A 16,238-nucleotide genomic window follows, 5' to 3' on the forward strand; every position below is an offset into this window, starting at 1 on the left:
TAGGATCACTGTTGGCCAGTGAAAAAAAGAAACTGGCACATTCCTTTGGGGCAGTGACTGTTAAAAGCCGCGAGAGGCAGACCTCATCCTCTGTTTAACCGACTGGAGCCTTTTAAGAAGTGAAGTCCCACAGTCAAATGTGCATCATAAACAAGACCACCATAAAAACACAGAACACGAGCCTCACTCAAACAGAGTCCACACATTTGTGATGACTGCAGCTTCCTTATTATTTGTTTGCATTTATTTGTTAGTTTTATTCCTTAAAATATCAAAATCACATTATCAAAACAAAAAAATATGAAAAAGCATCGTCCCAAAAGAGAAAATAACACTGGCAGCCAAGAGTAACATAATAGTAAAGTATCTATAACATTTAGCAGTGAGCTCTACTTTAAACTTGTATCTCAATGCACTAATGCTAAAGTTAATAATATGGAGCTAAAGTTAATATAATGTTAAAGTTAATAATATAGAGCTAAAGTTAATATAATGTTAAAGTTAATAATGTGTGAACTCAGGTCAAATAAAGAGACACATAGAAGACGAGACACTTGCTCAGACTCAAGGACAGGACTGTGATTTCCTGTGGCCCTGTCGTTGTGTAGGAGCTCGTGAAGATAACACTGAGCTGACCAGAAGAGGAGCCTCCTTTACACACACACACACACACACACACACCCCACACACCCACACACACACACACACACACACATGAGAGACACTATAAAACTGTCCACACACTCATCCTGCTTTCAGTTGAGTCCACTGCTTCATTTTTCACTTTATCTGTGTAAAACTCATTAAACTCTTCTGACTTTACGTTTCAGAGTCTTGATCCTCTTTGACCTCCACAAACAAACAACTTGGTGACCCCGACGTGACGATGTAACTGATGGTCTGGAGGATCTTTGGACATATCCAGGTGGAGTCTGACAACCAGGGGCCCACAAAATAAGGTAAGAAGAAAACCTTTTGAGTCACATTTGTGCATAACTCAGTCCTGATGAGGATTCTCACTGTTAAATGAATCTGTTTGTCTTATGCGTTTTTGCTCATGTAAAGTTCCATGAAGCACATAGACAAACACATAAAGACACATGTAACTGTAACTATAAACCCTGGCTGGACCATGTGGAGCTGGGCCCGGTCACACTGTCGATGGAGTAGGACTATAGTTGGCCGGAGCTGGACTCTACGGGTGTGAAAATATCCTATGACCGAGACGTTTGGACTGTGATTAGGGAGATTTGGAGCCTCGGTTTTGGATCTCACTCAGATGAGCAAAGTTTATTTAAACCAGCAGGGACAGAAGCTCTTTTTTCTGCTCTCGGGGTCAGTGTGGGTGGCTGGGGTCTCTGACTCACTCCTTTAACTCATAGAGTATTGGCTGGAGCAGAGACTGTGTCTTTTATGTCCATGTTACCATTTTCCTGCTGTTCTTTAACTGTGCGGTGCAATACTGGAATTTCCCCACTGTGGGACTAATAAAGGCAGATCTTATCTTATCTTTTAGGGTGGAGAAAAATATAAGTGAAAGTCTGGGATCTACGAGTGTCAGGTCTGAAATCACAGATATCCCAATATCCCAGTATCCAGTATATACAGATGTGTAAACACATACACACACTCACACACTCACACACTCACACACTCACACACTCAGTGATGGACAGACCTGCAGTGGTGGATAGAGCAGGAGATTAAAGTACTTTGCTATTTCTCCTTAAGTATATATATATATATATATATATATATATATATATATATATATATATATATATATATATATATATATATATATATATATATATATATATATATATATATATATACACACACACATATACACATAGTGAATACTACATTTATTACCATTTATTACATTTATCACCCCGCCTTTCTCACTCTGCGTTTCACTCCTCCCTCTCCTCCCTCTCTCTTCTCCTCTTTCCTCACCGTCCACCTTCATCATGTCTCTTTATGTAACTTAAATGCTCTGGTTTGATGCTAAGGGCCAAATTAAGACTCTGTGTTTATGTGATAAATAAATGGAAACATTATTTATAACTTTTCCTTATTGTCATGAAAATAAACAACACAAAATCCATCAACTTTTGGGATTTTATTTTTAAATTAAAGACAATAATTATACAGTATTTATTTTAGTATTTTACATTTTCACACAGTTACACCTCTGGACTCTCATCCTGTGCTTTCTGTAGAGACACTTTACTCATTATTAAACACTTCTGAGTTTATGTTTCAGACTCTTGTTTCTCTTTGACACTTACACCAGAAATGAACATTTTTACAATAAACATTTATTCATTTATAATAAATGATCATCCCTGGGATCAGACAGGATCACACTCTTCTTTTCATTTAAAACATATGAGCACAAAGTCACACATAATAAACAAGACAACTCTTCTGATGTGTCTTGTGAGATTCTCACTGAGGAGTGGCCTGTGATGCTCCAGATTAAATGTTTATTAAACTAAAACATCAGATTTGTCTCCACTTCATCCACAGATGTGCAGTAAACTGGAGTGAACTTGATCATTTACACTGACAAAAGGATACTGTGTTGTTGAACTTCCTGTTTCTTACAGTAAAGTACAGTTGGAGATGCGCGTTGCATTGTGGGCACATACGGCGCAGAGGCTCGGGCGCACAAAGGGATGGAGAGCGCACATTTACACCGCTTAATGCCCGCGTAATGTGAGCTGGATTCATGCGAGTGTTGGCTCGGAGGTGGCGTGTGACGGCTGGAAGCCTGACAAGTGTCCAAAAGGCGCAGGACGGCGCACGGCGCTGCGCTCTGTCCGACTACAGCTGCTTTGTGTCGGCGCAGCATCCCCAGGCCCCTCCGCCTGCACGGGCCTGACCGCGGAAGGTACGAGCCTTTGTTTGGGCTGATAACACGGCTCTGGACACTTTGAACAGGTTTGGTTATTGTCAGGAGGCTGACGGTGTGAATTGTCCCTGTTAGAGCTTTATGCAGAGTGCGCTGAGGCTGCGGGCTGCGGCTAAAGCTTTAGCTGTGTGCGTCATTTGGTGCGTCAAGGTTGCCAAAGTTATACGGAAATGTGAGTTCAAAATAAAAGCCAGCCATAACTAAACTCTACATCTCTTTTGCACATATGTAAAACATGTTTGGATGTATCGTTTTACAAATCACAGCGTTTTTAAGTGGAACAGATCCGTGTTTTGGTTTGGACACAGAGGAGGAGATGTGTTTGGACCTGTTTGCACTTTCAAGACCTGAATAAACAGAATCTAGTAACACTCCTAGAGGCTGTAGGCTTGTAATCATTGATAGTTCTGTGCTGTAGTCATGGGACCAAGGATGTGTTAAATCTGGACCTGTGTCTAATAAACTGTTACCTTTATCCTTATTTTGACTGTTATTGTGAGACATAATCCACCATAGAAGTGTTGTCTCTGTGTGGATGCCAAGAGAAACTGAGAGAGACTGTACAGAGAAATGGAAGTATAATATAGAGCAGAATAAAGGCCAGAGTCACCTCCAGTGCACATGACGTGGTGTATGAAAGCTCTTTGACATGAGATTGTTTCTTTAAAAGGCTCTTCTCATTAGCCGTAATAGTGTTGTAGTCTTCCACAGCTCAGGCTTATAACTCAGCATGGACACTGCCTGGAGTGTTTTCCTTTGCTCTGTGTGCTGCAGCTCTCCCCACGCGAGCCCCTTCACTTCAGCCTTTGTTTGATGGAAAATCTCATGCCTCAGAGAATCCACATGTCTCACAGACAGCTGCTGAGCATCCTGTAGCGCACTGGCCTCTCCTCAGATCTGGACTCTATCTCTGTACATCTGCTTTGATTGGCCTTACATAACTTGGCATTTTGTCCTTGGTTCACTCCATCCAACGGCACGTCTTCACCTGCACCAGTCTGTCTACAACAAGAAACACAAGAGTAGAATAATAACTGTGTAATTGAGAGCTTTTGAGCGTTAATAGAAATGTTTGACGCCATTAATAAGAAGTCAAAACGTAGCAGACTTGTTTTTAATTGTGCCCAATCGAATAAAACCAAAGTTACATGTCATAGTTTATATATAATCGTGGCATAGTGTCCTTTTTCAGTCCGTCACCTGTTTTTATATGAGAATAATGAAGGTAATATCGCTGTTGAAAGTAGCTGCCATCATTTATCAGATTACAAAACTCATCTGGAGTCTGTGATTGTTATTTCTTAAAAGCTTTTCATCGTCTTATTTATTTTATCTCTCTCCACAGCTCTCCTTTTCCCTGTTCTATCCTGACTGCAGCATGGGGGCCAAGACCTTCACCCACACCTCGGCGTCCCACAGTCAGGAGATGCTGGACAAACTCAATGCTCTGCGCAGCGAGGGGCACTTGTGCGACGTCACCATCCGAGTTCAGGACAAGCTCTTCCTCGCTCATAAGGTGGTCCTGGCCTGCTGCAGCGACTTCTTCCGCTCCAAACTGGTGGGGCGCTCGGAGGAGGAGGATAAGTTTGTGTTGGACCTCCATCATGTCACAGTCAGTGGCTTTGCTCCGCTGCTGGAGTACGCCTACACCTCCACTCTCTCCATCAGCACAGAGAACATTATCGACGTACTGGCGGCTGCGAGCTACATGCAGATGTTTGCCGTGGCCAGTACGTGCTCAGAGTTCATGAAGTCGAGTATTCTGTGGGGCCCGAGCAGCAACAACAGCCTCAGCGCGGATAAACAGCACGAGTCCGTCCCAGAGAGCGCGTCCTCTCACTGCACGCTCACTCCGATGGACGGCAGCGTGTCGCCCGTGTCCTCGGACTGCAGCGTAATGGAGAGGAACGTACCGGTGTGTCGAGAATCACGGCGGAAACGCAAGACCTTCATGACCATGGCATCGCCCGAAAGCCCGCTCAAATGCACTACACAAATGGTGGCCACATCTCCTCAGATCACAAACCCGTCACCCTCTTTCTCAGACAATGCGGCTCAGCCCGTAGAGTCGTCTTTGGCCTTTCCGTGGACTTTTCCGTTCGGGATCGACCGCAGGTTCCACTCAGAAAAGTCCAAACTGTCCGAAAGCCCTCGCTGTTTGGACCAGGGGGCTGCGGGGACGTCTGAGGTGGTGGGTCGCCGCCTCAGCGACTTCCTGTCCTGTGAGAGCTCGAAGGCAGTGTCGCCCCCTGTGGCTGCGGAGGAGGATGACGTGAGGGTGAAGGTGGAGCGTTTGAGCGATGAAGAGGTGCAGGAGGCTTCGCAGGCCGTCAGTGCCTCCCAGAGCTCTCTGAGTGACCAGCAGACTGTCCCGGGCAGCGAGCAGGTCCAAGAGGAGCTCCTCATCAGCCCACAGTCCTCCTCTATCGGTGAGTCTGTTTTTAACACCATTCTTGTACTAAAAAAAAATGGTTAAAATGCACGCTAAAAGGACTGCTGTCGGTGCACTGTTTAACTTCAGGTTGGAGATTTCTTTCCACAGTATAGAATGTGTGTCAAGGTTTAAAAACTGCAATAACGGCACCTGTAGTTGAATATACAGTGTGCAAGATGGATGCATTTTAAGTTTTCAGGTAAAGCAATGACATCTGCAGGGGAAAAAAGCAGATGGCGGACCCTTCACCAGATAAATTACATTGTGCACCTTCAACGGTTATTTCTGCCCCTTGAGAGTAAAAAGACCTACGTTTAATCAAATTGGGCAGATCTGGTTGTGCACCTGGCTCTAGATTTGTCACAGGAGCAATCTGACAATCTGGGAAAACCATTCTTTTCCCTGAGACAGCCTGAGTCTAGCCCCGCCTTAAAGAAACTGAGATGGAAAGTTTTATTGTGGAGGCCCTAAATGCAGCTTAAAAGCATTCTATCCCCTGCCATAAACACAAACATGGAAACATCACTCATTTTTTCCTAAACACATGAAGTAAGTTAAATAGTTTCCTTGAAAATGGACTTAAGCCTAATGAACTGTATTTGTGCAGCTTCCTTCCAGTACAGCAGCATTTAGTTGAGTACTTTTTTTTCCTCCTCCACAGGCTCCATGGACGAGGGCGTGTCGGAGGCGCTGCCATCAATGCAGGGCGCCTCGAATGCTGGAGGACACAACGAAGATGATGAAAGGTGCAGTTGGGTTATAACTTGCAGCAAAGCAATAAAAAAATATAAACATAAACCACATGCAGCAAGTGCGTCACATCGATTACCATTATACATTCGAACGCATCCCTAAGGCACAATTATAATAAACCTGACAATCTGCAACTGTAACTTCAAATCAATTATGGTTTAACTGACGCAGAAAAGGTTGATCTACGTCTGAAGTGTGCTTAATATAAAATGCACTAAAATGCCTGTGTTGTTCATGTGTCTTTCAGGCTGGAGGGTATTCAGTATCCATACCACCTTTATATCAGTCCCTCAGCCAGACCTGGTACTAATGGTCCTGACAGGCCCTTTCAGTGTCCCACGTGTGGAGTCCGATTCACTCGGATACAAAACCTTAAGCAGCACATGCTCATACATTCCGGTAGGTAGAACTTCTTTAGTGTGACTTTGTATTTAGAATATTTAGTTTAATGCAACGTTTGAAATGATGAATATGTAAACTTCTGCTTCAGGGAAACTGCTGAAAAAATCCGACATGGGGAAGTCTTTAGCTGCACCTTGTATAGAGCTTAGATGATTCTAGGAAACAGTAATTTAGAAAACAGCCTCCGTGGTGATAGTTATGTGTGTTGTGTTTATCTGAGATGCTAAATTACAGTGCAGCTAAATCATTCATTGTCTGCTTCCTCCAGGCATTAAACCTTTCCAGTGTGACCGCTGTGGGAAAAAGTTCACACGGGCCTACTCCCTAAAGATGCATCGACTGAAGCACGAAGGTAAACGCTGTTTCCGGTGCCAGATTTGTAGCGCCACATTCACGTCCTTCGGTGAATATAAGCACCACATGAGGGTCTCCCGACACATAATCCGCAAGCCGCGGATTTACGAGTGCAAAACATGCGGCGCCATGTTCACCAACTCTGGAAATTTAATTGTACACCTGAGGAGTCTGAACCATGAAGCCTCCGAGCTAGCAAACTACTTCCAGAGCAGGTGAGGAGTCTGTGGGTACTGACCCCATTGTTCACTCAGATCTCACCTGGAAATCTAAACTATTTAAGATTCAAGGAAAAACAAAGCCATTTTCTGGAGTTAGGAAGTGTGAAGTTTAGGTCCACTCAAATGTAGGGTCTCAAATCTACTTCACTTTAATAATTACTTAAAAATTATACATTTTGTCTCTTTTTTAAGTATACAAGTGACAAAACTGAGAATAAAACACTCATGTATCTATACTATATAAATATCTTATTTGCTTGTTTGATTTTATAAAGACATTTTTCTGAACTAATTAGTGGGTTGTTTTGCTCGTTCAAGCCAGAACACAGTGTCTTTATGAAGTGGAAGTGTGTTTTTCTTTCCCAGACTTTTCCACTTCTTAATCAACTCAAGCCCTCACAGGTCGGAGGACTTAAATGGGCCATTGACTCCTCAAAAGTTTTATAGTAGAAGGTCTCCGCCTGAGATCATAACAGTGTGGAAAATTCTCTGGCAGTCCACTACGTCTCTTGGTCCGATCCACAGCCCTCACATAAAGAGACATGTTAACGACACTGGCCTTTTTTTTTTAGAAAATGCTGATTTGCACAAGGCTGTGTCAGATCAGGCTGCACTCTTGTCCACATGAGAGTCATCCTCATCTATTTATTATCGAAATGAAGCCTGTGTTCTAACTGTTCAATAACGACCGCTCATGGAAAAGACAGATTTAAACGTCAAACATCAAACACTTTTATGGTAGAATTATGATCACAATAATTCCAGTTTATTATCTTATTTTAGATCATGTTATTATACCTGGCTGTTTTATACTTTCTCCTTAATAGCCCCTTTATGCCACTGTCTTCAAGGAGGTAAAACAGTCCTGGAATGTACCACAGTATGGCATTACAGGTATAAATACTTTTAAAAAATGGGCGTTCTTGCTCTGAGCCTCTCCACAGCTTTGACCAATAACCTGGCTTAGTTGGGTAATAGTAAACTAGATAAAACTGGATAAAGATAATGTCAGACTGTGGAATATTCTAATAAAAGCAATAAAATCTCCATGGCAACAAGCAGGTGGCGGACTCTCCAGCAGAAAAGCTAGACAGTGCACCTACTATAATACTCTTAAATGTTGTTTGCAGTAAAAAAGTGCAGTGCTGAAGTTGTCTGTTTGTCTTTTATGTTTGTTTTCTGACCCGTCCCGTTGTGCTGAACCCTCCTGCTCCTGTTTGCAGTGATTTCCTCGTGCCCGACTACCTGAGCCAGGTGCAGGAGGAAGAGGAGGTGCTGGGAGTGCAGTACGACCCCCCTGTCCCCGTCCCGTACCCCGGCAGCTCTGTGAACGCCCCATCCTCCTCAGTGCACCTGCCCGTCATCTCACAGGTTTCCTCCTCCACCCACCACTGCGAGAGCTCCTCAGGCTTCCTCTCTCCGGAGCCCGCAGACCCGCTGGAAGCCCCACCCAGCCCCAAGATCGCGGCCGGTGACGCAGAGGGCGTGACGGAGGAGGTGAAGTCTGAGCACAGTGTGGGTGACTGTTCCCCTGAAGCGTTTGAGGAGAATCAGCCCGATCAGGCAAAGGAGCTGGCCCCTATTACCATCGAGTGATTCGCGTCTTCTCTTTCTGCGCTCATGTCATGTGGCAGTTTCTACGGACAGAAAGAACTGTTGGGATGTTTGTCACGTGTTGAAATCACGTGATGCCGCTGAGGATGTGCCATGAACACGTTTTCTTTTAACCTTTTAAATGCATTCACAACTGCAAATCATTTCTTTTTACGTGTAGAGCTCGAGATCGGAGCCGTAGAACAACCCGATAATCCGCTGGATCACAACGAGTAAATACATTAATTACACTATATGGTTAGAATAGTTTTAATTGAATGCTAAGTTTAGCCGTTAGCATCTTAAAATCTCCATTAGTTTAACATTGGGCTGAAAATGTATGATGACGTAATAGTGATTGACGCTTCCCCATATGACGTGAATGCAGTATTTTCCTGTTTTCTCGGTGGCTTAGATTCAAACCTCACCCTTGTTTTTGGAAAGTGCCTGATGCATCTTTTAACTAAGAGAGTTGGAGGAGAGAGCCGCCAGAGACAGACTGAGCTGTAGGGATCCGTGTTTGTGGTGACGCTTGTCTGTTTGGGCTGAGACTGTGTTATTCCTTCAGTGCCATCTCTATAGGCAAACTGTTACATGTCTATAATATCTATCCTGCAATAGCTTGTACTGTAGTTTACTCTTTGAATGCTGTGTGTTGTGAAGTATGATTTGTCAGATGTGTGTATGTGCATATCTTTTATCAATAGTATGTAAATGTTAAAAACTTGAAACTATAAGGACAGAGTATTCATGTTGCAGTATTTTTCATCTTTCTAACATTGACATTCATGTGTCTAAATTCTAAAACAGTTATGATTGTAATGTCACTGCTGTTTGTTTTGGTGTGTTTTATATTAGAGGAAAAATAGCAAAGAATGAAATTTCTTCAATCACCCAAACGTGCTCCTCACAAAATATTTAATGTAGCATTTCATTCTTTATAAAGCTTGTAAAATGCTAAGATTTCAGCCTTTAAGCCGTGTCCTTTATTTTGCAGCAGGCCCATATTTTCATATTTTTGTTCAAAATAATTTGTAGAATAACTTTGAGTTCCTTTGTGTTTAAACCCTGACTGAAGTGGTGCATCTGCAGTCGTAGCGTCGCAGATGCTGGTAGAGCGTAGGCCATTATATGGCCCATATTATTATTTGCTTGGTAACATTTTGTATTTGCTTCTGAAGCAGTGGTGTGAATGCTCGTACTGTGAGTCAAATGACATGAGTCTAACATTATGAGCCGTTTCTTCCGTTCACTCAAACTGTTTTTGTCGATCTAAGTTCAGTGCCAAATGGCAGCAGTTCTTGTGCCTCTGTCGTGAACAGTCTTTGTTTTCTCCCTCTGCTACAGCAGAATTTTAGACTTTGATACAAAGAGTTGAATGTAAATTATTGCTGTAATGAAGTGTCAAAAACACACTGACCAGTAAAATCTGTACGATTCAAATGCACTCGTGTCACCCTGTGCCAGCCGATCTTTGACTTTCCGTAGTTGTGCCATTTGCCCGTTTCCTGGGCTCTAATCAAGCTTTTACCTGAAGGACCAAATGTTCTCTCGATGGGATTTGCCGAGGCAATCAGTTATTGCACATGTTAAATAAAAGATAATCAAACCAAGTGGTCCACACTATTCAAGGGTCCACTGACCCTCCAACACTGTAAGATGTGGTGCAGTTCAGAGACTAGCCTTAGTACATGGACCTGAAACTCGACTTGCACACCATCTAAATTTAAAAGTTTCATTTTCCATTTGTACGTCATTCTCCTCATCTGTTGTCTGTTTTAAAACAACTTTTTACAATGAAATGCTGCTGTTTGATGAAACGCAAAAGTGCCCAAAATATTTTTGTGAACCAATGGTGTGCAATAAATGGACAGGTGTTGTTTTTGAAGTCACTTTTTGGTCTTCTATATATATATACATATATATATAGTATAATGTCTTATAAAAAGAAGAATGTATTTTGTTTGAAATGTGACTGAGGTGAATTACAAACCCATGTGTGATCTGTGAAACAGTCGTTTAGACCAAGTGACTGGTTTTCTTCAGCTTTGTGTTGATTTGATTGCTGCATGTCCATATACTGTAGTTGTGTGCAGTGGGAGCATGTCTTCAGTTGGCAATGTTCTGGTCAAGATTTTCTTGGATAAAGAATCTCCGTTAACCCAAACGTCAGTGTCCAGCATGCCACCTCTTTTCTGTATGTGCAATGTTTTAAACTATATTGATCCTGTCTGGGACATGCCTTTAATGTACACTTGATGTTGTATACGTTTTCCAGTCCACATGAAAATATAAAGATGGTAGCCCACTTTAATTACATAAAACAATATATATTTTTGGTGACTTTTGTATTCTGGTTGCTGTTTTATGGCATCTTTGGATATTCTTGTTAATGTGAATAGTACAGGGGCCTTGGTTGTCTTCACTTGTGACTGTCCGTGTACAAAACAATCATACAAAGCATATACTGTTGGCCAACTGATAACTACCTGCTTTGAGGCAAATGTATTTGCGTCACTGGTTCTGTGTCTCCATAGAAGAGTCCAGAAGGCATCGCGGGCCGTATATTGAAGATTCTGTTTGGTGTTGAATGTTTTAACTACAGATATCACAGCTGGCTGTTCTGACCAGACTCTGTATATGGGACTTTATGGTTGTTCTTAATCTTTACTATAGTGTTCTGGCTTTGCTGTCCTGTTGTTACTGATAAAGACTTGTTTTGTAAAAGTATAATATGTAAATAAAAGACCAAGTCGCAATGTAGTTGTGATTTTTCTAAACTTATTATTTACTAAAGAGTAGACACATTATCAAGACTGAATCTGAGTTCATTTACAATAAAATAAAATAAAATAACACAATTTTTCATGAGGTAATTTAGATTTGAAGGTAAATTTTCACAGATTTAGCTAAACATGGACTATTATTACTATTATTATATAATGCAAAGTTGACTTTTTAGAGCGTTCAGCTAAATTATAACTGTTCACTCATCAAAAACGAGCTTAAAGAGGTTTTATACGTCAGTCGTGCACGTTTGAGTAATCGTACAATCTCTCCCAATTAAAACTTCAATTATTACAACACTATGGACGTGTTCGGGGCATATCCCATCGGGAGTAGGGCCCGGGGAAGACCCAGGACTCGCTCTGGGCTGGTCTGGGAACGCCTTGGGGTCCCACCGGAGGAGCTGGAGGACATGTCTGGGGTGAGGGAAGTCTGGGAGTCCCTGATTAAGACTGTTCCCCAGATAAGAGGAAGAAAATGGATGGATAATTAAACATGGACTATGACTGCTATTATTATATTATGTAAAGTTGGCTTTTTAGAGCGTTCAGTTCAATTATAACTTTGTTCCCTCATCAAAAACAAAACTTTAAGAGGTTTTACAGTATATGTCAGCTGCACGTTTGAGTAATCTTCCAAACTCCCAATTAAAACTTCAATTATTACAATTGCTATCACTACTTTCTATTTATTCATTTATTTGTTTATGTTTTGTTGTTGTAGATTATTCCATGGTGTAAGAATTGTTCGTTTCTGGTGCAAAGCGACTGAAACATAAAGTCAGAAGGTTTGACGAGTTCCACACAGGCAAAGTGAAGAATGAAGCAAAAGACTCGACAGAAGAAAGTCCTGAGATGTGCAGGTTTACAGCTTTTATAATGTCTCCTCATGTACGAGTTTGTGACGAGGGTCTTCTTCTTGTTTGCACGGCGTTACACGTTAAGAAACTTCTGTGATTGGTGATTGTTTTATCATCCTCTCAAAATGGAGGTCACACATTCTACAGATAAGACATGGCTTTGATCAAAACACCAGAACATAGGGGTCATCTTCTCGTCCTCACGTCCTTCTAAGCTCCACGTTAATAAATCAATCTAATCAATCAAATCTAGCGTTAATAAATCAAGATACCAGTTTGGAGTAGTACAATTGTCTCACTTTTAGTCTGATGATGAGATCTTTTTAGACAGCTCTGACAGAAGACAAAAGACAGAAGACAGGAGACAAAAGAGACAGGTGTGTGCATAAAGCTAAGTGCTCTTGGACCCATTAGACCCATCCCACAAACTGCAGTTACATAACACTGAGCTATAACTTGTTCCTTGTAAACTTTTACCACAGAGCCAAAAATGAGTTTGTTGATGCTTTTGTTTACATTTAGGGCTTATCTGTCACTGCGCAGCCTGGAGGGGGATTTTACACAAACTGGATACAGCCGTTTGTGAGGAGGAGAGTGATAATACTACACTGGGACCGCTCTGCCAGGAAAAATAAAACAGTGCATGACTAATACACATGTCATACATTCCCAATCAATGGAAGGGGTCGGATTCAATGGAATATTCCACAAATCACATCAGAGCCAGATTCATTAGGTCTTTTGTATCTACTGAAAATAATACTTAGGCATTAAAGTCGCTATTTGAAGAATTGACCCGAGGACCTGCGTAACGTTATTGGTCATTTTTGTGGCTTAAGTTGAATTCATGGAGTCCCGTATTTTCCGAGAGCCACAGACAGTGTTGAAAAGCTGTCTCTAAAAGGACCGGCTCGTCCACTGGTGCGGCTCTGCTATCTGTCAGCCGCAAGAACATCTAATAGCGGTGATAAAAGCGGTCAGGACTCAGCTGTTAGGGCCTAATTGGGTTTAAGATCTTTTCCACTACAGTCTGTGCAGTGTAGAGCATCAGCGCAGACAGAGAACATCCAGTACTTTTTACACAAACCTGACATGTCCTGTTGGTTATTTTCATCTTATGCACGTGTAGAGATGTCACAGGTGTTTGGTTGATCAGGATTTGTGGTTGTTCAGGTGAGAAAATGAAGAATCAAGAGTTAGGATTGGCAGTTTTATTTTAAGTCAAATTTGGTTTCATTTTTTCCTCCTCTTACAAATGTTCTGCTTTCATAAAACTGTGTCAAACTCTAATGGCAAAAGTCAAACTCAACGACCTGCCGAGCCTCAAATGATGTATTCTGCGTGGGCCACATTTAATTTATATACTGGCATATATAAGTACACAGAAGTATGTGCAGAGTATTCACTTCTGTATGTAAACGCTGAGTCTGTATATGTGATTTCAATGCAAGGTCTGGTTAAGCATGGACTATTATTACTATTACTATTATTATATTATGCAAAATTGACTTTTTGTTCCACTGGAGGAGCTGGAGGACGTGTCTGGGGTGAGGGAAGTCTGGGAGTCCCTGATTAGACTGCGATAAGACCGATAAGAGGAAGAAAGTGGATGGATAAACTGAATGAAATTGAATTAGATGTAAGTTTCCTGTAGGGGGCGTACCTCCTGCTGGTCTCCACTGACACACATACAAATTGTGATGATATTTTGTTTGTTCTTCTTGTAACTGTTTGTGTTGTTGTTCATGTAACTGCTTTTGGTTGCACTTTAAAACAGGGTCTTACGAGGTACTTACAGTGATAGTTAGCAGATACTTCACTGGTAAGTACGGTAGTAGTTTTTGAGGTAGTTCCTGTGGTACTTATTATACTGATGCTTACCTGTACTTTAGCTGAGACTTATACAGTATACAGTAGTACTTTTAGTGATAGTTATTGGTACTAGTGCTGGTACTTACAGTAACATGTTGTATTATAGTGTTAGTTACAGTGGTATTTATTGAGGTATGTAGTAAAATGGTACACACATGGTGCAGTTATTGCAGTTTAGAAAAAATATTTAACACACAGTATTAAAGAATATGCAGTCATTGTACATGTAAAGTACTGGGAAGTGTCAGTAGAATTAGCAGCCAAAGTATCACCGCAACTATCACTGTAATTACCAGTCAAGTATCTACTAAGTAAGTACCACCTACTGTAAGTACCTTGTTCTGCCCTATTTTAAAGTGCTACTGTGGAGGTTTTACTGTGTGTTACTGTTCTGCTAAGACTGGATCTACTGAATTCAGACTGTTGTTTTGTGCTTGTTCTGCTCTTGTTTTGCTCTTGTTTGTTTGCTTGTTCTGCTCTTGTTTTGTGCTTGTTCTGCTCTTGTTTTGCTCTTGTTTGTTTGCTTGTTCTGCTCTTGTTTTGTGCTTGTTCTGCTCTTGTTTTGTGCTTGTTTTGTGCTTGTTCTGCTCTTGTTTTGTGCTTGTTCTGCTCTTGTTTTGTGCTTGTTCTGCTCTTGTTCTGCTCTTGTTTTGTGCTTGTTCTGCTCTTGTTTTGTGCTTGTTCTACTCTTGTTTTGTGCTTGTTTTGCTCTTGTTTTTTACTTGTTCTACTCTTGTTTTGTGCTTGTTCTACTCTTGTTTTGTGCTTGTTTTGCTCTTGTTTTTTACTTGTTCTGCTCTTGTTTTGTGCTTGTTCTGCTCTTGTTTTGTGCTTGTTCTGCTCTTGTTTTGTGCTTGTTCTGCTCTTGTTCTGCTCTTGTTTTGTGCTTGTTCTGCTCTTGTTTTGTGCTTGTTCTGCTCTTGTTTTGTGCTTGTTCTGCTCTTGTTTTGTGCTTGTTCTGCTCTTGTTTTGTGCTTGTTCTGCTCTTGTGTTGTGCTTGTTCTGCTCTTGTTTTGTGCGTGTTCTGCTCTTGTTTTGTGCTTGTTCTGCTCTTGTTTTATACTTGTTTTGTGCTTGTTCTCCTCTTGTTTTACCATGACTTACAGCCTACAGCTGCCCTTTTGTTCAGAAAATAAACAAGAAAAACGTCATGGTGCTTCCTCATACCACAACACTACAGTATGTTACTGCTTTGCCTTGAATGTTCCACTTTTTGGCATTAAACTTACTGTATCTGTCTTGCATTTATTCAATTACAGGTGTTTATATTCCACAAAAGCATTCTTGTGTATTCTTGTATTCTGGCTTGAACATTCCAGGAAAATCAAAGGTTTCACAGTTGTAGGTCGTGGCTTTTCTGCTTTTTCTCACAATAATCGTCTTTTTAAACTTCTATAGTCCCTGTTTTTAAGCTCCAGAGTAAAACAGCAGCGCGTCTTATCATCCAGTAAACTCCAGCTTCGTCTGTACTTCCTCCCAGGTAAAAGCTGAAATAGACACTTGAATATTTTGTCCGTGAGATGTTCTGTTAAGTGCGTCTCCCAAAGAAGTGAAACGTCCTGGACAGACACCGCCTCTCTCTGCTGCAGGAAATTATAAGTGATCATCTGCTGTCCCTCTGCCCAGGCCAACATCCCACCAGCCAAACCAAAGCGACTCTTTTCACTTTTCATTAAATCCCATCTCGTTCCTCTTCTGGCACCTCCCGCTCCAGAGTGACCCTGACACATGCCAGTCCGCTCTTTACGCTTAATTAAAAGCAATTATTACGCGTTGGCCTTCTCCTGAGCCATGCTAAATATTGATCATATTTCTGCCGTCTGCCTGAGATTAGATAATTACTGCGCTGGTTTCACTCTGTCTCTATCGTCTTACTCAAAACATCGCCCTGTCAAACATCTCTCCAAATGAACTGTGTTGTTTTTTCATCATTGAGGAGCAGCTTTTTCTAAACTGTAAAGATTATTGTCTGGAGTAAATGGTCAGGATCCTTCTGTAAATCCTGGTCAATAGTAGTAGAAGTATCGACACCAAAGAGCGGCT

At 41.5% G+C, this 16,238-nt stretch overlaps 2 protein-coding genes across 3 annotated transcripts in view; one reads left to right on the forward strand and one right to left on the reverse strand.

Moving 5' to 3' along the window:
• The window catches only part of LOC117380703 (A disintegrin and metalloproteinase with thrombospondin motifs 15-like), a 246,113-nt gene that overhangs the window by 26,436 nt on the left and 203,439 nt on the right, over window positions 1-16,238 (reverse strand). The window lies entirely within an intron of this gene.
• zbtb44 (zinc finger and BTB domain containing 44) lies at window positions 2,623-11,433 on the forward strand. 2 transcript variants are annotated; one of them, XM_033976811.2, is made up of 6 exons: window positions 2,623-2,899; window positions 4,266-5,349; window positions 6,016-6,100; window positions 6,355-6,506; window positions 6,778-7,078; window positions 8,308-11,433. In XM_033976811.2, the coding sequence occupies exons 2-6, from the start codon at window positions 4,299-4,301 to the stop codon at window positions 8,678-8,680; spliced, it is 1,962 nt and encodes a 653-aa protein (XP_033832702.1). In that variant the 5' UTR covers window positions 2,623-2,899; window positions 4,266-4,298; the 3' UTR covers window positions 8,681-11,433. The 2 variants fall into 2 exon arrangements, with proteins under 2 accessions (XP_033832702.1, XP_033832703.1); XM_033976812.2 differs by having other exon boundaries at window positions 6,778-6,861.

This window comes from Periophthalmus magnuspinnatus, chromosome 13 (assembly GCF_009829125.3).
Source record: "Periophthalmus magnuspinnatus isolate fPerMag1 chromosome 13, fPerMag1.2.pri, whole genome shotgun sequence".
In the NCBI taxonomy this organism is placed as follows: Eukaryota; Metazoa; Chordata; class Actinopteri; order Gobiiformes; family Gobiidae; genus Periophthalmus; species Periophthalmus magnuspinnatus.